The 25,648-nt window shown below is 48.8% G+C and overlaps 2 protein-coding genes across 2 annotated transcripts in view; one reads left to right on the forward strand and one right to left on the reverse strand.

The window, feature by feature from the left end:
• LOC135827145 (uncharacterized) overlaps positions 1-25,128 on the reverse strand; it is a 29,571-nt gene extending 4,443 nt beyond the window's left edge. Inside the window, exons 1-8 of the mRNA XM_065339671.1 lie at positions 24,985-25,128; positions 19,422-19,492; positions 16,242-16,409; positions 14,639-15,598; positions 7,021-7,091; positions 6,195-6,324; positions 916-1,047; positions 13-150 (exon numbers count right to left, since the gene is read on the reverse strand). Coding sequence (XP_065195743.1) covers positions 13-150; positions 916-1,047; positions 6,195-6,324; positions 7,021-7,091; positions 14,639-15,598; positions 16,242-16,409; positions 19,422-19,479 — 1,657 coding nt within the window. The 5' untranslated portion in view covers positions 19,480-19,492; positions 24,985-25,128. The remainder of the gene's footprint in view (positions 1-12; positions 151-915; positions 1,048-6,194; positions 6,325-7,020; positions 7,092-14,638; positions 15,599-16,241; positions 16,410-19,421; positions 19,493-24,984) is intronic.
• LOC135827635 (ataxin-8-like) lies at positions 9,237-12,091 on the forward strand (the record flags this gene model as incomplete). The annotated part of the gene is made up of 2 exons (XM_065340100.1): positions 9,237-9,327; positions 11,736-12,091. Coding segments are annotated over exons 1-2 (447 nt in total), but the record flags the coding sequence as incomplete, so codon positions are not given.
• Positions 25,129-25,648: the final 520 nt, after the last annotated feature.

Here is a 25,648-nt window from a genome sequence, read left to right on the forward strand (position 1 = left end):
GGCGGCACTCACGCTTGCATGGCAGTGTCCTGTGAGTCCCGGTGCAGACAGGCTGAGGACCCGTATAGTTGTATCCATACATACATGTCACCGAGCCGTTCTGCGAGATAGAGGCGATATGATCAATTGCACTGCCATTGTAATTGCATTCTGGAAGAGGAAACACGAGGAAACACGAGGAGAGAAAGAACGTGTTGTGCGAGAACATGCCACACCTTACAGCGGTCAAATCCCTTGTACAGGCTGTATCGGCTATAGAGTGACCGGATAAAAGAATATATCGGCTACAGTGATATTGGTACGAAATATCAAAAGCATAACGTATTTTACCCAGTACAAATATCACTATAACCAATATTATCAGATGTAATGATATATCGGATATTATGATGGCAACAAAGAATCAAAACATGCATAACACACTATATTAGTATCGGCTATAGTGATAACTACAAAATGCATGTAGCAATAATATCAAAGGCCCTATTTTTTACTTTCTTCACGTTGCTTATTTTTATAGTGATACATGTACATAACAGAATTTTTTTATGGAAATGCGGGCACTGTCAACTATGCAGCATGCTCATTTGTCAAAATGGAAGTATTTCCTTGCCTTTCATGTGTCGATCGAAATAAAAAATAAAAGTCGATCGTATCGCATATAGTGATGCATCGGATATAGTGATAATATCACGGAAATCAAAAGGGTACTCTATAGCCGATACAGACTGTATACAGAGAGCCCTGATGTCGTACGTACTCATGATGTCATGACGACTTAATCATGATGCATGCCGACTGCAGTATGGAAAACTGGTTTACTGAAATTTTCGCTCTACCGGACGGTTGATTTTGGCAAATACGGAATATATCACGCCGCCGAAAATTCCCCCTTTTACAGTGCACCTGACTTACGTGTGCAGGATGAAATCGTGTGAACTCCAGTACAGACAGGCTGAGGATCCCGGTACTCATACCCAGGCTTACAGGTCACCATGCCTTCCGGGGAGACGGCGACAATATTATCATTTGAAGTGTGATTGCATTCTGGAAGAGAGAGAAAACAAAGAGGAAAACGGGGAGAGAAGGGACATGTCGTATTAGAGAGAACATACCATGCCTACCCACAGCCGACTCTCTGGTATACAGAAAACCATGCATAAGGCCCTACTCATGATGTCACGATGCCCTGCTCATGATGTCATGATGCCCTACTCCTGATGTCATGATGCTCTACACCTGATGTCATGACTCATGATGCAGTACTCATGCCATGATGCCCTACTCATGATGTCATGATGCCCTGCTCATGATGTCATGATGCCCTACTCCTGATGTCATGATGCTCTACACCTGATGTCATGACTCATGATGCAGTACTCATGCCATGATGCCCTACTCATGATGTCATGATGCCCTACTCATGATGTCATGATGCCCTACTCCTGATGTCATGGTGCCCTGCTAATGATGTCATGATGCCCTACTCATGATGTCATGATGCCCTGCGCATGATGTCATTGTATTGTATTGTATTGCTTTTATTTTACATCGCAACTTCGCAAGTCAAACGGGCAATCATGCCCAATGTTATGATGACGATGGAAAGGGAGAAAAGGATTAAGAACAAGATTAGTTATCCTGGATTATGGGGAGTGAAGAAAACGATGAATCTAGGAATCTCTCCTTAGATCATCAACATTGGCCATGAAAGTAGACTTTCAATGGACGCGGGCTCGCTTTCTCACATACTTACTCTCTTTTTCTGTCTGTCTCTCCATCTCTCTTTCTGTGTGTGTGTGTCTCTCTCACTCTCTGTTGCGGACGTACACTGTATCTCTCTTTGTCTATCTCTGTGTCTCTCTTTGTCTGTCAGTTTCTCTCTCTCTCTCTCTCTCTCTCTCTCTCTCTCTCTCTCTCTCTCTCTCTCTCTCTCTCTCTCTCTCTCTCTCTCTCTCTCTCTCTCTCTCTCTCTCTCTCTCTCTCTCTATCTCTCTATCTCTCTCTCTCTCTCTCTCTCTCTCTCTCTCTCTCTCTCTCTCTCTCTCTCTCTCTCTCTCTCTCTCTCTCTCTCTCTCTCTCTCTCTCTCTCTCTCTCTCTCTCTCTCTCTCTCTCTCTCTCTCTCTCTCTCTCTCTCTCTCTCTCTCTCTCTAACACACAGGCACAAGCTCTTTCTCTCTTTCAGTTTCTCTTCTTTTGTTGCTTTCTCATGAACACTAGCACACACACACACTCTCAACATTGATCACTTATTCCCATCATGCATTTTTGGGTTTCGTTGTGATAGAATATTGTACTACTAGTACTACTGATGTACAACACTATTCTCATGCAACTGGAGGGTATATATTCGGGTGCTATTTGTTGTTGTGGCTAAGAGTGCATGTGTGCGGCCAGCTAGTTCCAGCATGCAAGGTGTTACATTTGCTACACTGTGGTCTTACAAGCACAGAGAACCATATGTTCTAACTTTCCTTGATACAACTATGAACCGAAGCACAACTGCTGCAAACATTAACTGCCCATTTAGGCAAGATAGCAACAACTAAAAGTAGAAGAAGTAAGTAAGACTAGCGTCCTTCCAGCTCCAGGACAGTATGAACAGGCAACAACATAAATTTTAACAGCATTGCATCGTACATGCATGTAGCAATGCAGAAATAATTGTACATTTAGATGTGAATGCAAATCCAAGGCGGAAAGCAGTCAGGCGTAATAGATGCCAGCAATAGAAACCAGATCTGTGACGCATGTCACATGCATTCATGATGATCAATGCATCGTGGTTCATCACCATTGAACACAGTAGTACATGTAAATTACACAGAAATAGGAGATTAAATCTAACATATCTCCCTCGTGAAAGAAAAGTGATAAATATCACATGAGTGAGTAAAAGACGAAGACAACAAGAAGAAAAACATGACAAAAACAATGGCAATTGAATATGAAAACTTGAATATGAAAACTCGGATGGAAGAAAAGGACCAAGGACCTACAAGACGTGCTAGAGCTGATAGCCAGTTTGTTGTAGAACGTCAGTACTGTCGGTCAGTTTGGTGCAATGTTATAATTATTGTTATTGCATGAGCTGATTGTCAAGTACAGTGGATATCGGTTATAAAGTCATCGGACATAGTGATAAACCGGCTATATTGATACAAAATGAAAATATCAAAAGCAAAACTAGAAAAAGCCAGTCAAATTATCATTATAACCAATATATCGTATATAGCGATAAATCGGCTATAAGGATACAGAATCACCATTCAAAACACCTCTTTGTGCAGAAAAATTATCGTCTATAGTGATAGCAACACACGAGTGTGAGGCATTGATGTCTCGACTTGGAGCCACATGTGTGTTGTCGTAGTGTATTCTGGTCTAATGCTTCCTGGATGATGCCTTTGGGCCAAGAAGTTCTTCACTCTAGACCGGAGAAGGTGCAGTAGTATCCATCACGTATCAGTACGCTACATTAGCGCGATCGAGTACCCACACGAGTATAATGTGTATGTATGACGCGGGCAGTTGAAAATCGCCTGTAGTGATATACCGGTTATAGTGATTAAAAATGTGAAAAATCAGAAGGGCACGTTATAACCAATATCTACTGTAACTGGTGGTGTTAGTGGACAGCATAGCATAACGTGTTGTTCTTTGGTCTTTGTTTCTTTACTATGAATATGAAAACAATCACAGTTCGCTCAGTACTTGCACCTTTAACTTCGAGTGGCTCAAGATGATGAACTGCATGCTTGTGTACCTTCCCAGCTACTTAAACTTCTAATATCCGAACAGCACCATCCTTACCTAGATAGGTCATAAGCACATGTCCAAGTGGCTAGTGTGCAGTTGCGGTGTGCTTATCCATCACAAGCACGATATCTCCTAGGGTGATGCTGTTGAAGCAACCACATCACTTGGATGCTTAGCTGGAACAATCTCTTTCAGCTAACGTTTCCATACCTGATCTACAATACGTTGCACAAACTCCCAGCGCTTTCTTGGGTGAGCTTGAGTCATTGTAGATGTGTTGGCTTCAGCAGCAATAGTTGCCCTAGCATGGCCAATGAGAAAGTGTTGTGGCAATAGCAGCTGAAGGTCTTCATGCAGCACTAGTTTCATTGCCTTGGCCATTACCTAGAACACACCACCAAAGTGTGGTGCACTTGGTGGCTTGAAGTACCAGGTAATGTCGCGGTATGACCTTTCTGCTGCTAGTCTGCAGTTGTCGAGAAACTTGACAGCTGCTTTTACCTCTTGATGAGCCACACGGAAATTGGTACCGTTGTCCGATTGCATCTCTTGTGGCACACCACGTCGCATGGTGAATCGGGGTCTAAGAGCCAGGAGAAAACCGTCGTTGTCCAGAGATAACCTCGAAATGACAAGCCCTAGTCAGCAGGCATGTAAACACACATACATATCTCTTTGAGTTGTGACCGATCTCGACCCTGGCGTGCATAGAAGGGGATGACATAGCCGACACTAATTATGGCAAATGACTGATGTGGTCCAGTTGTCTTGAAGTCGGGAAGTGGTGGCATTGCTGGTGTTGCTGTTTTGATATGGCCCTTGCGGCAAAGAACGCACTTGGCCCGATGCCTCCAGGTGGCCTGCATCACTGGAGAGAAGCCACTCACCCGGCACAAGCCTCCACAAGTGCTGTGTGCTCCTCATCGTGAAGTGATACCTTTCCCAGTGAACGTCAACAGGCGTGTTGATGTGTTCGATGACAAAGTGCAGTGGATCCATGCGTTGAGGGGGCTGGATCACTGGAGAGAAGCCGATCATCTTGCGAGAGCAGTAGCGAGTGCGTGTGCAGTTCAGCTCCTTCTCTGCATGATCAAGTTGCTGCAGACCTTGCAAGCTGATTCCATACACCACTGCCACAGGTTATGTCTGTCAGCTAGCTACAGCAACAATATCCTCTTCATGAATGTTCAAAACTATTTTCTTGGGTCAAAATCAGCTCTCCACTGTCTACAACACAGCATGATCGCATGTGCATGGACAGGATCCGACTGCGATGCAGCTCTCCTGGAAGGAAGCAAAGTTCTCCTGTCGCCAATGCCATCGCTTGTCAGTGTCACTCAAGAAAAATAAATTTCAATTTCAGAAGCTACGAATTCAACGCATTCCAGTCTGCTTCCACCAAGACTACTACAGGGCATCTGATTTGACAAGGTATATCAGTAGGACTTGGAAAAGTCACAGTAACAGTTAACAGTTTGCAAGATCACTAGCCATTACAACAAGTATCAGAACATCAAAACAAACCTCGTGTAGATCCACAATTTCAGATTCAACCCATCGATCTACAATTTTAGGTTCCCTTTCCCGCCAGCTGGACATGCATGCATGCATGCTCTCACCAGGCCGGGAGTCGTCAAATGCCCGGCGGTACTTGATGACTCCCTGGCTCTCACTTGTCAGCCAGCTCACACGTCTTGTCGTGCACGCGCAGACGTCCAGCACACACGCGTGTCGAAATGTGTTTTTTGGCGGGTAGTTGGCAAAAAATTAAGTGAGGGTCCCTTTAGTCCTTCGCCGTTCCAAGTGCACGTGGAGGAAGCGCGTGCAAAGGATGTGGTTGTTTTCGATAGTCGAAAGGAACTGATCATTTTGTTTGGTTGTATGGCTTCTTCAGAGCCAAGTGCACTCGAGGCTGCCGATGAGCATGCAAAATATGCTCAAAATGTTGAAATATGCTGAAAAAACCCAAAATGCGAAAAAAACTGAAAACCCCAAAAATGCGAAAAATATGCAAAACATTATCCGCACAGGCCTAATGATGACATCCTATTGAATGTCATCTGATGATGACATCATACTGAATGTCATCCGATGATGATATTACACAGAATGTCATCTGATGATGACATCATAATATTGAATGTCATCTGATGATGACATCACACTGAATGCCATCAGAAGATGCAGGAGTGGAGTGGAGTCGGGACCAACATGGCCGACAGCACGTGACCCACACATGCAGGGGTTGAGTGGAGTTTGAACCAGCATGGCTGTGCGGTATGATCATGAGAGAGAGAGAGAGAGAGAGAGAGAGAGAGAGAGAGAGAGAGAGAGAGACGTGAAACAAACAAAAACATCCTTCACGAATGAACGATGGAGTCGTTTCACTGCCCCTCTCTCGCATGATAATTGACTATCATGACATGTCTCTGACCTGTGCATTTGGGCTTTGCTGCCGTGGTGCTCTGCGCGATGCTGTTATCATTTCTCCATTGTCCAGATTTCTGGCAGGTCAGCACTGCTGGTCCACTCAAATGAAACCCAGGCTTGCACGTATAGGTTGCCTAGGTGAGCAGTAAAGAACAGGGCATGGTTGTCATGGTTATACGGTATTTAGTGCGTTTCTGCAAGTGTGGCAGGGATGCCGCTCTCGCTTATACCATTTTAAGAACATGATACATGCAATGAAGGGTAAGTAAGTGTGTGTGAGAGACAGAGAGAGGGGGGGGGGGAGAGAGAGAGAGAGAGAGAGAGAGAGAGAGAGAGAGAGAGAGAGAGAGAGAGAGAGAGAGAGAGAGGGAGAGATAGAGAGATAGTCCGTGTGTGTATGTGTGTGTGTGGGGGGGGGGGAGGGTGTGTGTGTGTATGTGTGTGTGTGTGAGAGAGAGTGAAAGAGAGAGAGAAAGAGAAAGAGAAAGAGAGAGAGAAAGAGAGAGAGAGAGAGAGAGAGAGAGAGAGAGAGAGAGAGGAGAGAGAGAGAGAGAGAGAGAGTGAGTGAGAGAGTGTGTGTGAGACAGAGAGAGAGAGAAAGAGAGAGAGAGAAAGGGGGGGGGGGGGAGAGGAAGAGGGAGATAGAGTGTGTGTGTGTGTGGGAGAGAGAGAGAGAGAGTTTGTGTGTGGGAGAGAGAGGGAGTGAATGGGGCTCGAACCCACGACCCTGAGATTAAGAGTCTCATACTCTAGGATTATCCCGGTCGGTCTGGACCGGATTATCCCGGTCAGTCTGGATTGGGGGTAGCAAAACAATGTGCGGTGCTTACCTGTTGCATGTATCGGTTTTCGTACTGTCGCTGGCCATTCTTGATAATCTGGGGAATGATGCATTGCGGTGCTGTGGAAAGAAAGAGAGGAGAGGAGGGTATCGCACATACATGTGTTGCAGTACGGTATTTTGTGTACGTGGTGTGTACGTGGTGTGTACGTGGTGTGTACGTGGTTTGTATGTGGTGTGTACGTGGTGTGTACGTGGTGTGTATGTGGTGTGTACGTTTTTTTCTTTTTTTCTCCACAACTCTTTATTGCACTCAGAAAAATAATAAGGCACCCATTTTGATAGTCCAGGGGATGGCCCACGCCTGGTAAAAAGAATAAACAGAAAAAGAAAAAAAAAGAAAAATAATAGGGCACCCATTTTGATAATCCAGGGGATGGCCCACGCCTGGTAAAAAGAATAAAAATAGAAAAGAATCATGACAAGTACATGACTAGACCTCTAGACAAAAATGTACATTACATGTCTGACTTTAGTTCAACAGTCCTGCAAGGAAACACGTGCCTCGGCTACTACTACAGACGCGGGGTCCCTGGTGACACGGTGTGCGGATGAGGATCTTGCCCCACGAAGGCACATCACGCTAGCTCGGACTAATGCAAAGCTTAGCTTGCAGCGAAGCCATGCCATCGTCACGGAGTACGGCTCCTTCAGCTTGTCAGATAGCATGCTGGCAAGACGCTTGAACAGGGCCGATGCACACTTGCTAGTGCCACCAGTGGTTGACAGCACTACTGGCACGAACGTGGCGCGGTCAACCTCAAGCAGACGCTGCTCATATCTCCGGCGTTTCTCCTTTTCATGGCGTGCATACACTGAGGAAACTGAGGCAGCGCGATTTGAGGCAGCGTAGGAGTTGAAAACCCTTATATCAAGAAAGGTGCGCTCAAATCGGCCACCCCAGATTCCGTTGGCGGCAACATCAAGACGGGCCTGATCAGCGGTCGTTGTGGACAGAAGCCGGAATTTCTCTCCGGTGACTGGCTGCAGCATCGGTTCTGTGCACACACCATGCGTGACCTGACGCAGAACATCAGCCGTGAGGTCTCGGATTTCATTGTGTCGAATACTGGGGAATCCCCCAGTACTGCAGGACAAGGCATGGGTGACGTCAAAGTTACCATGGCCACATACGCATCCTGATGGCAGGCGTGCTGGTGTCCACCCGTACCGGAGACAGAGGGCATCGCGAAACTCCGCCTTGGACAAACGAAATCCATGGATGGCTAGAGGGCGGCAAGTCAGCCAGCTAGAGGCCCCCTTCTCCGAAGCTAGGGTCAATTGCAGCTCAAGCTCTGCTCCAGCACCATCCTTGAAAGACTTCACGGCTGCCAGGAGGTTGGTTCGCAAAGTCGTACGTACCTCTGCCTTCATGCGGAGAACTTGCGCCGCGGTGCCATCTAGGGAGGAATCTTGGGCGATTAGTTTCTCCCACAGGGATGTCGTGATCTTGCGTGAATTGCGGTAGTTGCCGCCCATAGATGTCGGGTCGGTGATGCCAAGACCACCATGGCGACATGGGAAGGCCAGCAGTGCACGCTCCTGAGAAGACGGTGGCGCGTGGCCGGTCAGAGCTGGGATCAGGATGTCCCGAATCACGTCTTCAAGATGACCAAACAGTGCAGGGGCATCCTCAAGGGTTCTTGAGAGAAAGGACCACTGCGGCTGTAGTCCCTGAATGAAGGCACTGTAGGCTGCCTGAGGTTGAGTCGATGCAAATTCAGCCAGACGACGAATCTGCTGGACCCAGTCGGTGACCTTATTAGCAACGTACTCTTCCACAAAGGACGGCGTGCCAAGGGCTGCTCCTAGATGACGACAACCATCCTTCTCAATACGCACACCAGTACTGGCAAAAATCACAGTGGCTTCCTCGTACGCCTCGGGTTTCACGAGCAGGATCGACTTTGTTGCATTCAGGAAGTACCCATAATCCGACCCTTTTGCATTCAGGTCATCCCACCATCGCCGTAGCGGGCGAAGGCGGCCGCCAGCTGAAGAATGATCCACGTACCATTCCTGTACCACGTTGGCAGAAGCAACATCAGCGATAAGCGGGGTGACACCCAAGGCATACTACATAGGCATGGCAATGGGGTCACCCTGGGTGGTGCCTTCACACGATAGAATACTTTCTCCGTCGACATAGAGACGAGCGGGAGATCGGTACGTATTAATGACCACTGGGGCCAGTGCCGGGCAGAGATGGCGGATGTTCAGGAGGCAGGCTTTGCGGTTCAACTGGTTGAAGGCGTTGGAGGCGTCCGCAAGGAGCACTCCATCCACGTCCGGATGTGTACGTGGTGTGTACGTGGTGTGTACGTGGTGTGTACGTGGTGTGTACGTCATGTGTACGTGGTGTGTACGTGGTGTGTACGTGGTGTTGGTGCATGTTGTTGTGGTGTGAAAAGCAGTCGTCGTCTTAAGTTCGTCATGTCTAGCTGTGTTTCCGTAGTCGTCTTGTTACTCACAGTCCTTCTAAATGCAGTTATCGTCGTCCCATTGTATTAGTGTGGAGATGACACGGGGCTGGGAGCAGGTGAAGAAAAGTCAGTTACAACACATGAACAGCTGATAGTTTACACTGGGTGAGCATATTAAAGGAGAAGTATACCCTAAAATCAAATTTTCACCAGTTGTAGTCTTCGGGGTGCTGAGTCGAATGGTCTTGTTCCGAGGAAGCTGCGATGCTCCATTCCTCCTTTATTCCCTATCGAACTCGCGCACTTCCACCGAAACTGGGTGACTGCGCCCTACTAGATAGGGATTTGTATGGAAAGTCACTAAAAACGCCATTTCGTTCTTATAAAAGCACAGATGACCGCGATTGGTCCATATGTTGTAGTCCTTTGGCCGCTGAGTCGGCTGGTTTTGGTCCGAAAAGGCTGCGATGCAGCGTTCGGCCCTTATTCCCAATCGAACACGGTTGATTATGCGGTCACGTGCTCATTAAAGCCTGTTTGGGCCCATTTATGTCACTCGAGTTGAACCTTTGAACCAGGGAGTCGTAAAAGCCTCTTACGACTCCCTGCTTTGAACCTTCGAGTTGAACCTTGATGTGAAAATTGTAGCCTGCGGGCGGTGACCAGGCGACTGGTCCGTGACCGCCTACTCAACCGTGTTCGATTGGGAATAAGGGCCGAACGCTGCATCGCAGCCTTTTCGGACCAAAACCAGTCGGCCAAAAGACTACAACATATGGATCAATCGCGGTCATCCGTGCTTTTATAAGAACGAAACAGTGTTTTTAGTGACTTTTTCCATATAAATCCCTATCTAGTAGGGCGCAGTCACCCAGTTTCGGTGGAAGTGTGCGAGTTCGATTGGGAATAAAGGAGGAATGGAGCGTCTCAGCTTCCTCGGACCAAGACCATTCGACTCAGCACCCCGAAGACTTAAACTGGTGAACATTTGATTTTAGGGTATACTTCCCGTTTAAGCAGGGGCGTCGGAAGGTAATTTTGTGTGGCAAGGTCAGCCATCTGAGGTAAAGTTTACCTACTGGGAGGGGTGGCTCTGCTGAAAAATTTTGAAAAATTCTAGTCCAGATCAGTGCTTTTGATTGATGTATGCCCGGGGTGCCTGGGGGCAAAAAGTGGTGCGGTCATTACCGTAGTGACAGTAGCGTGTCCGACGCCCCTGCTACATGTGTGTGAGAGAGAGAGAGAGAGAGAGAGAGAGAGAGAGAGAGAGAGAGAGAGAGAGAGAGAGAGAAGAGAGAGAGAGAGAGAGAGAGAGAGAGAGGGGAGGGAGAGGGAGAGAGGGAGACATGCGTTGGCTGCTGCACTTCCGATCATTCCCTGTATCAATACGTCACGTAGCGGACCACCATGCTGGTTCCAATGCCAGCCAATCCTGATATGAATTCACCACACGACATCATCGGTGGTGGTGGTCATGTTGGGTCAATCCCTGCACCATAGGTTAGGCGATTTTGGTGGCCATATTGGTTCCACTGTCTGCACTTCATGTGCACTCTCTACATTAACACAGTCACAATCATGCCAAGGGGCACACGACCAGCGTGACCAGTGTCCCTTGTCCCCTTGATCAGGATCCCCTGTACCCCTGACCAGGGTCCCTTGTCCCCTTGACCAGGGTCCCTTGTCCCCTTCACCAGGGTCCCTTGTACCCTTGACCAGGGTCCCTTGTCCCCTTGATCAGGATCCCCTGTACCCCTGACCAGGGTCCCTTGTCCCCTTGACCAGGGTCCCTTGTCCCCTTCACCAGGGTCCCTTGTCCCCTTCACCAGGGTCCCTTGTACCCTTGACCAGGGTCCCTTGTCCCCTTGAACAGGGTCCCTTGTACCCTTGACCAGGGTCCCCTGTCCCCTTGACCAGGGTCCCTTGTCCCCTTGACCAGGGTCCCCTGTCCCCTTGACCAGGGTTCCTTGTCCCCTTGACCAGGGTCCCCTGTCCCCTTGACCAGAGTCTTTGTCCCCTTGACCAGGGTCCCCTGTCCCCTTGACCAGAGTCTTTGTCCCCTTGACCAGGGTCCCTTGTCCCCTTGACCAGGGTCCCCTGTCCCCTTGACCAGGGTCCCTTGTCCCCTTGACCATGGTATTTGTCCCCTTGACCAGGGTCCCTTGTCCCCTTGACCAGGCCCCGGTCCCCTTGACCAGGGCCCCGGTCCCCTTGACCAGGGCCCCGGTCCCCTTGACCAGGCCCCTTGACCAGGGTCGCATGACCAAAGTCACATGACCAGTACGTGAACAACAACAACAACAACAACAACAACAACAACAACAACAACAACAACAACAACAACAACAACAACAACAACAACAACAACAACAACAACAACAACAACAACAACAACAACAACAACAACAACAACAACAACAACAATCCCCCATCCAATTCTTCCTCACTCTTTCTCCTTTCTTACACTATTATCTCTTATTGGCCACTGGCTATCGTGAGAATAAAGATTTGAAACAACAACAACAACAACAACAACAGCAGCAGCAACAACAACAACAACAACAACAACAACAACAACAACAACAACAACAACAACAACAACAACAACAACAACAACAACAACAACAACAACAACAACAACAAGCAACTCCTGCAACGACACCAGCACAAAAAGCCGCTGCCCTCAACGAATTCTTCATTTCACAGAGCAAGCTGTCCGTGGCCAATGCGGATGAGCAAACTCCAGCCATCAACACCACCCCTAACATCCTCAGTCCCCTTCAAGAAATCTCGACTTCCCAAGCTGAGGTCGAAAAACTCCTCCGCGGAGTTGATACCAACAAAAGCCCCGGGTTTGACTCTATTCCAAACCGCCTACTCAAAGAAGCGGCTAAGGAACTTGCACCGTCGTTATCGTCCCTCTTTAATCTATCGTTCCAAACCGGAGAAATCCCACAGGAGTGGAAAGATGCCACCATTACTCCAGTACCCAAGCCGGGTGACCCAACCCAACCAACAAATTATAGACCCATCTCTCTCTTGAGCACTACATCAAAAATCCAAGAAAAAATTGCACATCAACTCCTCTACAAGCACATCACACCCCACCTGCCCAACCAGCAGTCCGGATTCCGTGAGAAAGACGGCACTGAGCAGCAACTTGCCCGTCTCGTCCATACCCTCTCCACTGCGAGAGACGACGGGAAACACGTCAATGCCTGCTTTTTCGATCTAAGCAAGGCCTTCGATCGTGTGTGGCATGCAGGCCTTCTAGCAAAACTCTCCCACTATGGTGTCCAGGGCAACGCCCTGGAGTGGTTCCGACGGTACCTCTTGGGGCGTCGGCAAAGGGTCCAGGTGGATGGCGACCTATCGCCTTTCCTCGAGATCCCTGCCGGCGTCCCTCAGGGATCTGTTCTTGGGCCGCTTCTATTCCTCGTCTACACCATAGACCTTCCACACGCATGTGAGCATCCCAGCACCACCTGTAGCCAGTTTGCAGATGACACCGCTCTGATTTCCATAGCGAGAACTCTTCAAGACTGCACCCAAAACCTACAACAGAGTGTCACAGCAGCTGGAGACTGGCTTCAAAGATGGCACCTGCTGGTTAACACAAAGAAAACAGTCATCCTCCCGTTCTACCACAATAACCGCCCCCCTGAACAGCTACCCCAGATCACCCTCAGGAATAGTCCGCTTACCGTAGCACAAAAACACAAACACCTCGGAATAATCTTTCAGCATGACCTCCGTTGGACGGAGCATGTTGAATACATAGTCAAAAAATCACTCAAGTCTTTCAATATTCTTTTTAGACTAAGGTCTACACTCGCCAGAGATTCTTTATCTCACATCTATCAGACATACATGCTACCTATATTCTCATATGCGAGCAATGCTCTCACAACGTTGTCCCACACTTCCCTTGACAGGCTAGAACGACTCCAGCGGAAAGCCGCCAGAATATGTCTCCACCTTCCCCTTTACACACACTTAGAACACTCCCACCTTTTGCATCGCATCAAATGGCCAACATTATTTTCACGCTTTAAAGTTAAACATATACTCTTCGCGCATTCTCTGCGCCACAATTATGCCCCACCACATATACTCTCGCTGCATACTGCTAGCAACGTGCAACCTTCGTATAATTTACGTCGCTCTCGTACTTGGCACTTGCCAACTCCGCGGACTGACCGCTGTCTCCATTCTCCCCTGTACAAGGCCCTTCATTACTTTAATTGCCTGCCCACCCAGCTTCGCGAAATCCCTTCTCGTACTCCCTTCAAATCCGAGATATCCCTGCTGTTGCACAACTCTGTATGCTCGTGTAGCGACCACCCCTCCCCGTACACTTAAGTACGCAACTCTGTATGCTCGTGTGGCGACCACCCCTGCCCGTACACTTAAGTAGTCATTAACCCCTAGGCCCTGCCCACCCAATTCTTCCTCACTCTTTCTCCTTTCTTACACTATTATCTCTTATTGGCCACTGGCTATCGTGAGAATAAAGATTTGAACAACAACAACAACAACAACAACAACAACAACAACTCCCAGATATCCCTGCTGTTGCACAACTCTGTATGCTCGTGTAGCGACCACCCCTGCCCGTACACTTAAGTATGCAACTCTGTATGCTCGTGTGGCGACCACCCCTGCCCGTACACTTAAGTAGTCATTAACCCCTAGGCCCTGCCCACCCAATTCTTCCTCACTCTTTCTCCTTTCTTACACTATTATCTCTTATTGGCCACTGGCTATCGTGAGAATAAAGATTTGAAACAACAACAACAACAACAACAACTAGGCTAAGAGACTCCCCCATCTATGCTTCTCTTCTTTAATAGCATTCCACTCAGCCTCCGGCAAATCAACCCCAGACGAGATTTCAAAGCAAACATCCTACCACTTGTCATCTCTTCCGTATGTACTTGCTCACATTGCTCAGCACATCTATAGCTCCATTGCGCCCAGCCTACGTGATAAACTCCCAATTAGTATTGCCATCGCTACTGCCTCAGCAAGCAGCTAAACTTTGATCTCTCTGTATCTGATCCCCGTGCCTGTAATTATTTTTCTCTTATTGGCCACAGGCCATCGTGAGAATAAAAATTTCAAACAACAACAACAACAACACTATTGGCTATGGCAATGGTGGCGGCTGAGTAGCATTCCTACCTTTGCACTGCGCTGCACTTGCGGCCACATTGCACTGCAGGCCTTGCTCAGAGCAGCGGCATGTGCAGCAGGCGTGCACGCTCTGCTCCACCTTGACGACGGTGTGCTGGGCGAGCGCTTGCAGGAGAGACGCGTTGGGCGCCGCCTGGCTGAAGAAGAAGCGCGACTGCCACAGGGTACCGCCGACCTCGAGAGCGGCAGACGTGTAGTAGCGATACGTCTGGGACTTCTGGATCACGGCCGCCTTGAGCTCTTCGTGCTGGGCTTCACTCCAACGTTTGGCCGAGCCGCACAGGTACGCCTTGCCAGCTGCGTCAACGCCAAACACACACGGCTCTTCGGGAATCGTAATCGTGTTGCTCACAAACACCTCCATGTGCACGGCGGCTCTGCGCAGCATCTTCTTCAGGCAGGAGCGCATCTTCTTCTTCGCCTCTTCGGCTGGCGAGTCGCCAAAGTCCGGCGCGTGGTCCGAGATGAAGAGAAGAATGGGGGCGATGTTCGCGTTCTTGCTGCTATTGGCCTTGCGCAGCCTCAACAACTGCTTTCCAGTGAGATCAGTGATGTTGTTAAAAGCAAATTGAATAGCACCGTATCCGTTGCGCGTTGCTCCGCTATCTCGGCTATCCTTAAGGCCCTGGCAGGCCTCGCTGAAGCCCTGCACGTCGTAAACCTTGTCATCGGCGTTGTTGGTCAGGACCCTTGGCGATTCCGTGCTGCCAAAAGCGACGAGCGTGTAGCGGTTTGGCGCCTTGGGTAGAAGACCGATGCCGCGCTCTTCGAGTGATCGATCGATGGCCGACACCATTTTCACCAGCCGGTCCTTTGGCGAGTTTGCAGGTCCCGTTGACTCGTCGAACACGACAATGATATCGGCGGCTGTTTCGCCGCAGCGTTGCGAGCCATTGTTTGGGTGGGGCTGCTGGGGGAAATTGATTGGTTGTCGTGTTCTGCATTTCGCTGCAGAGAGAAAGCAACGGAAAACAGAAGGGAGCGCAAAATAAATACCATGAGCCCACGCGGTACCATGTCAAGCGTTTCGTCGGCCACCTGGCCATCAAAGGCAATGCACGCCCATTGCGCAATGACGTAGCTTGTACCGTAACCACCCCCATCCCATCTTGTATCTTTATTTGAAAGTCTTGTTACAAGATAAGTCTCGTTTATAAGATAACTTTTTGGACGGCCCAGAGATTATCTACTGACGAGGGACAACCAGCGTACAGTACATGTCATATTATGACTCTAGATGTGTAAAATTTTAACTCGGATACTGAGCCAGTAACAAATGTAAAAAAAGAGAAGAAAACAGATGAGAACGAGTTATGTCAGTTTTTGTGCCCTGTTATCGCACTTTCTGACTGTTTATCATCTTGTTACAGTTGTGGATAGTTACTGCATAACTCGTTCTCATGTGTTTTCTTCTCTCTTTAAAAAAAATCTATGATGTGTGGTCTTTCCTCTCGTATGCACATTGCTTGCAACGGGATCAAGGTCTTTCCCTCTTTTCTTTGATGTACGAGTGTGAATGTCCTCGGAGTCTGAATGTCTGCCCGAATGTGAACGGGGCATGACAGCAACACACGCGTCTTAAGACACTTACAGATGCAGGAGCCACCCGCACTCCAGCGGCCGTTTGAACAGCTGGTGCTGTTGGTGCCGTGAAGGTGAAGGCCGTCGTCACACGTGAACGTGGCCGGAGACACCTGGTGGTCTATTTGCGCATTGGGAATGCTTAGCGCCACTCTGCCAGTACAGCCTGGTGATGCATCTGAGACAGAAAGCAGGAAGAGAGAGAAAAAAGATTTTTTTCACGGTCCACGCGCGACTCGGCTGAAGAAAGAGAGAGAGAAAAAAGGTTAATTATCGTGAACTCACTACGTCAAGAGTATATAACCCCCAAGAGTGTGCTACTCTGCATATAGGGTCTCCGACGGCAAAAAACTCACATCACGTGTCTCAGATGCGTTCGTACAGCGTACAAACGAAGGATAGCGTGCGCGCAATCCGGATTTCTGCCATAATCATGCTGGGGACTTGCATACCCGCAGTGAGTTTCTGCCAGAGAGTGCTTTTTTATTACTCCGCTGCTCGCTAAAAGCGGACTGGAAACGTACAACTGCGACACTGCACCACGTGATGTGAGTTTTCTCCGTCGGCGTACCCCATAGAAAGGGTATCAGGAGTAGCACACTTTTTGGAGGGGGGGGGGGGGTGTTATTATACTCTTGCCGACGCCCGTTAACACCCGGTTAACACTAACGGCAGACGCAGCATTTTGAGCGTAATCCAACCTTAAAGAGAGCGCATGTGCTAGTGTAGGTGGAGTAAGTCCATTGATGAAGTGGCTGAAAGTTGCTGCTCACCCTCGTTGTATAGCACCACCTTTCCGGAAACAGGCATTGCCGGGAATGTGGCAGCATAAGTACAGCAGAGCAGGTGAAGTGCAAGGCAGGTGCAGGGCTGGGCAGGGCAGGCAGGGCAGGCGGGGCAAGTGCAGGGCTGGGCAGGGCAGGCGGGGCAAGGCAGGTGCAGGGCGGGGCAGGTTCAGGGCAGGGCAGGGCAGGCGGGGCAGGGCGGGGCAGGGCAGGGCGGGGCAGGTGCAGTGCAGGGCAGGGCGGAGCAGGGTAGGTGCAGTGCAGTGCTGGGCTGGGCAGGGCGGAGCAGGGTAGGTGCAGTGCAGTGCTGGGCTGGGCAGGGCGGAGCAGGACAGGGCAGGTGCGAGGCAAGGGTGAACAACTCACAACCCTCCGGCTCCCACTAAGATAGTCAGAGAGCGGCCACTGAACACGACAGAAAATTGGGCAACGGCTGTTTAGAAGCAATAACACATTTACTGCCTTGTCGTTGAGCATTTGTGCTCGTTTGGATTTGCGAATTCAAACAACATATACGAACAACCAAGAAGCAACAAGCCCGTATAATATTCTGCACCCGCAATCGAGCTCGCCAACCACATCAGCACATCGTCCCTACTCCCCTTTGTCTTGTTTCATTTTTTCAATTGTCCACTTCCCCTGATTATTAGTAGGGCTGCGTTGGCTAGTAAAAAACGAGAGAGCTTGGAAGCTCAGGGCCCTACGCTATGCTTTTTTGCCTTGATGACTTAGACAAAAAAAAGCATAGGGATGTTATAAATTCTTATAAATTTCTACTTTTTGTTTTAGACATAACCTGGGATTCGAACCCGCACTATCGCCCTGCACGCATCCCCCGATACACTTCGCATTAGGGGTGAAACGATTAAGGGATATTCCTTAACGGTTAATCCAAAACTTATCGATTACTTATCGATTATTATCGATTAAGGGGCCGTCCGTAAATATCGATGTTTTTTTAGAGACGATATTCGTTCGTATGGGGGGAGGGGGTTTTGACGCTGTTCGTTGTTTTTGGCGGAAAAAAATATCGATCTTCACATACGCTATTTTTAGGTATGCACCTGGCTTGTACTTGCTTGTCGCGGCTCGTGCACCATGCAGCATGCAGGCACTTGAACCTTGTGTCTTGTACTACCAAGAGTACATACTCTTGGTAGTACTACTAGTACTGCAGCACGTATTATGTACCTACCTGTACACACAAACCGTTCAATATAAAAAATATCGGTCCACTGCATAAATGTATGGATGTTCGTATTAGGGGGGGGGGGGAGGGGTCTGGGGAGATATGAACAAATATCGTCTCTAAAAAAACATCGATAATTACGGACGGCCCCTAAGCACCACTGACGAAAAACTCACCATTTTGCATCAACTACAATCAATTTTGGAACTTCGAAGAGAACAAAAATAAAGGAAACATCGACCGTCGCACAGGCACAAACTGATTCTGAAGGCTACTTGTCCAGAATAGTGAGTTCCGTGAAGCAACCGGAACGAAAATTCGCGGGTACGAATCAGTGCACGGTGCAGAGAAAAGAGCCGCGTGTCATACAATAGATCTAGAGAGTACATCAGGTAGATCTACCGGGTAGAGTCTACGCGTGTGGTGTGTATCCAGAGCATGAGCAACTCGCTGTGAGCGCTGCATACGCGAATCCACTCGTACTCTGGTACATGTGCTGCACGCAGTAAAGTCATGTAGACACACTGCACATGCCGGATATTTCGTCGTACCGTATAGTATGTCATACGAAAATGCTGTAGCGATTAGAAAAATCGTAATCGACTAGATTTTCTTCGATTAATTTATCGACTAAACCACATAATCCTTTCACCCCTACTTCGCATACATACTTATTCTTCCAAGTTGCTTCACGTTGATCTTGTATTTGAAAGCCCGATTTTAATATGCATTGTGGCCAGCCATCTTTGATTGTACGGTATGGTACGGGACAGTTACGGGACAGGTACGCGACAGGTACGGTAGAGGGTAGCCCCCCCCCCCCCCCCCCCCCGCCTTGATGACGGCAAAAAAAGAATAGGGATGTTATAAATTTTTCAATTCTCCTATTTTTTCATGCATTACCTGGGATTCGAACCCGCACTATCGCCCTACATGCATTCCCCAATACACTTCGCATTCATACTCATTCTTCCAAGTTGCTTCACGTTATGATCCTGCGTTTGAAAGCCCTATTTGAATAGTGCGGCCAGCTGTATGTGGCCAGCTGTGTTTTATGATACGGTACGGTACGGGACAGATACGGGAAAGCGCCAGGCGTGACACAAACACTCAAACACACACATACCAAATTAAAGCTGTGTGGACCCTGGCTAGAGCCAGACGTTACTGAAGTAACGTCTTCTGCATAGCTACGGGAATAAATAGAATCACTTACTAGCAAGGCCAACAGTGGCCACGATGAGAGTGAGAAGTAGTGCCAGGTGGGCAGACATTTTCTTTATTTGCCTGCAGTTGGTAGTTTGTGAAAGGAAACGATACACACACACACACACACACACACACACACACACACACACACACACACACACACACACACGCACACACACACACACACATGCATGCACGTGCACACACACATGAACATGAACACCCACGCACACGCCCGCACACACACACACACACACACACACACACACACGCGCGCGCGCGCACGGGGACAAACAAACAAGTTCATACAGATGGCCAACACTGAGACACAAGTACATTAAAGCACATGCGCATTGACTCACAGAGTCACACACTGCCCACTAGGGTATAGGTACGCTCAGAACCGTGAATAGCCGTTAACGCTGTCCAATCACCTCTCAGTGCCTGGAACCGTGAATAGCCGTTAACGCTGTCCAATCACCTCTCAGTGCCTGGAACCGTGAATAGCCGTTAACGCTGTCCAATCACCTCTCAGTGCCTGGAACATGAAGCTCCACTGTTTCAGTGAAAGCAGTTTGGCGTCTCCTCTACCTTACCTTGTCATAATCTAGATTCGCAACGTAGTACATATACAGTCAACTTGGCTAATAACGACTGCGGATATAACGACAATTCGCGAATAACGACAGAATTTCCATGCCCAGAGCAAAGTCCCATCCCATTGTAATACATATGAGACTTCGGGTATAACGACACTTCGCGAATAAGGACACCTGTTTGACGCCCCACCGAGTGTCGTTATAAGCGAAGTTGACTGTATACTGAGCGAGGTGTCAGCTACGTATACGTCAGGGAAAGTCCCTTGTGCTTTGTTAGCACAGCCGTGCCTGCTTGATTGGATTCAATGATGCGGGTGCAGTCCGCAATGGAACACGCCATGGTGCATCTTGCCAGGAGGCAGAACAGGTGGAGAACATGTCGCTTGAGTTTGAGCTGGTATCGTGCTCAGCACGGAGCATTAGGTACCGGCTTGCCCATAATACGATAGCCAGCCAATGCAGGAGATGCACCCAACCACCCACCCCCCTTCCCGTGGCTGAGCCCTCAAGACCCACCGGCCCACCATCTTTAACGACGGGTACCACTGCTATGCCCGCACTAGCAACACACCGAGGCAAGGATACACAACTTTGCATTACAGACTCAGGGGCGCCGGACACGGTACATTCACTACGCAAATCACCGTAGCACCCCAGCCCCAGGTACTGTAAAAGCTGAAATTTTCCGTGGTGTTTTATTTTCGGTAACTTCGGTGCCGACAATTTTTACCGACATTAAAACGCACCGAAAATTTCGGTACAACCAATTCTGTATACATGTAGTACTAGTACACTTACCTGGAGAACGGGTTTTACCGAAAATTTCCCTCTACCGAACCGCCGATTTTGGAGAATACCGAAAATATTACACCACCGAAAATGTCTGCTTTTCCAGTACCCCGCGAATCGATAAAATACACTGATCTGGGTTCTAAATTCTCAAAATCTTCGCCTCAGCCACCACTCCCCCACGAGTAAATTGTACTTCAGATGGCTGACCGTCCCACACTAAAATACCTTCCGACGCCCCTGAGACTCCATGCCTCACACGTTGAATATGTTGGGTCACATCGTATTCTTTAGAAGCTTATCTCTGGCACACCTTTCATCATTTACATGTATTTTTCCAGTTCTGCACGCTTACAATCATTATGCTCAAGGGCAGAGCTCTGCCCTAGCCCGTGTCTTTATCTCTTTCTTTGCTCACCTATTGCTCATCACTTCTTTTACAGATTTGGTACTATGGAAAGTTGGAAACCCCCTCGATAGGCGAAAGCCTTTGGGGAGTCCTTTAAACTCATGATGCTTCCGCCCTAAAGTACTGAAATTCAGGGCAGTGAACAGCTCAACTGTGTGGACGTCGAGACCTACGACAAAATACACTTGAAACAATAAAAAATACAAATTACACACGTATGATATTCCAACTTCAAATACAACATTCTAGACTAGAACGCTTTTGGTGAGGCGGCCATGCACCCCCCCCCCCCTCTCAAAGGGGACCAACGGCACCCCTGGCGCCCGTTGCTGTTTTTTAAGAACGTTGAAGCTCCATTGCGGCCTCGTCATCTTTCCACTGAACCTCCAACCCGTGCCCTTCCGGGTGAAAATTTGGAAACAGTCGCTATACACGGTGTAGCCGAGGAGTGGTCGTGTGTGACGGGTTAGAGGTGTAGTAAACTGAAGACAATACTGCTGTTGACACCTACACATAAAGTCATTTAAGGCCGATTCATACTTCATGTCGCGTACGGGAAACGCGTCGCGTCGTGAAAAAGTTGATCCGAGCTCAACTATTTCGCGTAAGGGAAACCCATCGCGCGACGGTCGCGCGATGGGTTTCCCGTACGCGAGATGAAGTATGAATCAGGCTTTAAAAGGCTGTCCAACCGTCCTGCTTTGAGCAGGGCAGTCATGCTTTGGACCATAAACATTTGTATACATTTACATGGGACACACTTGCCCTTGTATACAACGCTCCTACGGGCATCTCCTAACGTCACTGGCCTGATGAGTAACCTAGCTAACGGGATTCAAAGAGTTATTTCCTGGATGTCGTCTTGGCGGTTATCGCCCAATCTGTCTAAAACTAAAATCATGCTCTTTCCTTCTCAGCCCGATGTTCCGCCCCTCCTCCATCCCACTTTCCCCCAGCCTATAGACATACCGTAAAAGTCCGTAAATAAGTACCTGCCCGAAAGAAATACCCCCTTCATTCTTTTGGCTCTGTCTGTTGAAGTCAAGTCAAGTCCGATAAACATACTGCCCGAAATAAGTACCGGTACGGTGCGCACATGCAGCACGTAGCATGTACATCTACATCAAAATGACTTCTCCACTACACACAAGTCAGGTCCGAAAGTTTGTTCGTGCCGAAAGTCAGTACTCGCCCGAAAGTTAGTACGGGTGTGGTCACTAAATTCGAAAGTAAATACGTATTTATTTACGGACTTTTACGGTAGTCTCCAGCCATAAGCATCTTGGCATTTTCATTGACTCTAATCTTTCATGGGAACCCCACATCGATTACATATGTAAACGATCAAGTTCATCTTGAGGAATTCTCTCTTCTCACTGTTACCATCTCCCAATCTCTTGTAAACTCCTCTTTTACTCAGCTTACTTACGCCCCATTTTTGATTATGCAGATACTGCTTGGGCTAGAATTTCCACAACCCGTGCTGCCAAGCTTGAGATTCAACACAAAAAAGTCCTCAAAATCCTCCTCCGAAAACCCCGCATGCTTCCATCTTCCACCCTTTATGCCCTTGCTGACACTTCCCCTTTGTCTAAGAGACGTAATTCACATCTTGTCACCCTTATCCATTCTCTCAAACTCAATCTGTGTCCACCTCACCTCCACTGTTTCAACTGGTTCTCTTCCCGTAGCACGAGAAACTCCCTTTCCCTTCCGAAACCTAAGTCCTCCTTTCTACTTCACTCTCCCTTTTTTATTGCGTACTCTGCGTGGCTGGCACTTCCCCAAGAAGCTAAGGACCTTTCTTCCCTCCGCCTTTTTAAGAGCCTTGTCGCGCCTTGATTTTGATTTTGTGTTTCTGATTTGGTTGCAATCACTGCTTATCCATGCCGGTTCCTTTTTCTTCTCCTCCCCTTCTCCCTGCCTTGCCGTGGTTGGCTAACACCCTCTCTCTTTGTATTGGCCGGTGTTCTCACTGTGCTATGAGATGCTGTAATAAATAAATAAATAAATAAAATAAATAAATATACATTACACCAAAGCTCTAGCCAAACAGAGTAGGGGGGGGGGGGAGGAGGAGGGGGGGGGGGCAGTGCCCCCCCCCCCCTACTCTGTTTGCGCATCCCCTGTGACAAAGTGCCGCCACCCTACTCATTTTCCGATTTTCGACATTTTTGTGTATTTTCATGCCGTTCAACGAAAATGCAGTCGATAGTCAGTACTAGAGGGTTCATCATAAAGGCACATTTGTCTGGGGTGAAGTCAGGTGTTCTGCCCGTACGTTGCATTTCGCATTGCACGACAGTTAAGCTGTGTTCACAACTGGCGCATGTTCGCGTGAAATCACGCGTTTGTGCGTATTTTTGCTGGCTTCTGGGGCGCCATGCGTACGAAATGCGCCGAAATGGAAATTCCAACATGTTGGAATTTTCAGCGCGTATCAGGCGCGTACCAGTGTACATGCCAGTCACATTGACTGGCGGGGTCAAAAAATTAGTACTCGAAGGTGTCGGACGCGCTAAATACGACTCGGATTGCTGTTTTTTGTGAAAGGCTGAGCGCGCGTTTGGGCACCCATGAACCGCAAGCGTACCGCGTCCCGCGTCCACACGCCAGTTGTGAACACGGCTTTAGTTTGCAAATAGAAGAAAATGGGGCTCAGGGTAACTGTTTTCCCGCTGCGCATTCCAAACAGGGGCATGATGCGAGAACCCGGGCCTCTTTTCACACCGCATAGGACTAGCTACCGGCGGATTCTGCTCGAAAAGGTAGTAAAATTGGCAGAACCATACAAACCTTATGGCGGGCAATTCCTCGAATTCTGCTCCATTTCTTTATCCACATACCAAACACGCATGAAACTTACCAGAAAAAGTACCGAATTCTGCCAATTTTTCTGCCGGCATAATCCGCCGGTGCCTACATAGGACACATTTCCGTTCCACTATTCTTTTTAGCTTGACCGCTGTTTTACGAGAATCGACGACGCCTGTAACCCCAACAAATAACGCCTCCGCACTGATTGCAGACAGTTCCAGTATTGCGCGCAGCAGTACGCCAGTAAACCGCGGTCACCCGCAGCCTGGAACTGAACGCTGCTCCAGACACTTTGCCAAGGCCAGAGTGAGCAGTCTTGATGGCCCAACTGCATGCAGCAAGCCAGGCGCCGGACCGTTGTTGTTATTCGCTTGTGTGTGTGTGTGTGTGTGTGTGTGTGTGTGCGCGCGCGCGCGCGCGCGCATGTGCGTGTGTGTGCGTGTGCGCGCGCGCGCGCGCGCGCGCGCGTGTGTGTGTGTGTGTGTGTGTGTGTGTGTGTGTGTGTGTGTGTGTGTGTGTGTGTGTGTGTGTGTGTGTGTGTGTGTGTGTGATGATTTGTATTTATGGATTCTTCTCAGGCCTTAGCCTGACTCGAGGAAGTCTCCGTCAACAGCTTTAATGAAGAAGAAGACTGCTGAGGTTTGATGCTCTCCAACACACACAAGCAGACACACGGCCACATTAGAACCCAGTAGACCAACGTCACTGACACGTAGGCTACTCAATACATGCAAGGAACTACAACAATAATAATAATAATAATAATAATAATAATAATGCTAGCCAGATCATCCCGCGATAAAGCACCCAGTTCAAGGCTACGGTTTAAAGTTAATTAAACCTAACAGCTGCCGCTATCATTTACACGGCAATGCAGTATATAACGATACGACAACGTGGCCTGCTGAGGCTGCTATCTAGCATCTAGTAAGGACTGACTCTGTTAAGGTACGTACCTCTTCTATCTGGACGGCGCGTCCGGAACCTGACGGGAAGACAGCAATGATCCTGGTTAAGTTTGGTGTGTGGCGATACGTACGAGGTGGACAAGGAAGATGGAAATATACAGCTACTTGGACGTCGTCCTTCCTCAATCTGATTACGGCCACGGCTTGTCGGCCCGATATCACACGACACCGCGCCGCGCCTCCATTGCATGCCCACAAGCGATGCAGTGCAGCAGCAGCTGCGGTCCCGTCTTGCCCTCCTGTCCTTATTTGCAGGTGGGCCGGCACTCAATTGTTTCGTTTCGGTACGCGACCTGCAGTGGGAGGGCTCCTGCCTCAGCTGTTTGTGTACGCGGAATACCGTTAGGGACGTGGCTATCGGCGAGGGAGGAGGCGTAGACCAGTCTACGGGTCTATCTTCCTACATTGGGCACGCCCTCGGGTATCCATGAGGAATCCGTGTCGTCCATATTGCATCCACTGGCCACATTTGCGGTGATCAGAACTGCACAAAGGACCAAAAGCAGGTCAAATTGATCCCGAAAGGGTTGACTGGGTTCGAAACGAGATGATCCATGACCCGATTTGGAGCGACCCCGGCCCGTAGATCTACCCCGGCCCGTAGATCTACCCGTGGAGTCTTGCTAAAGAAGTAAAATGCAACAGCGCTGGC

The sequence above is a fragment of the Sycon ciliatum genome, chromosome 11 (assembly GCF_964019385.1).
Source record: "Sycon ciliatum chromosome 11, ocSycCili1.1, whole genome shotgun sequence".
In the NCBI taxonomy this organism is placed as follows: domain Eukaryota; kingdom Metazoa; phylum Porifera; class Calcarea; order Leucosolenida; family Sycettidae; genus Sycon; species Sycon ciliatum.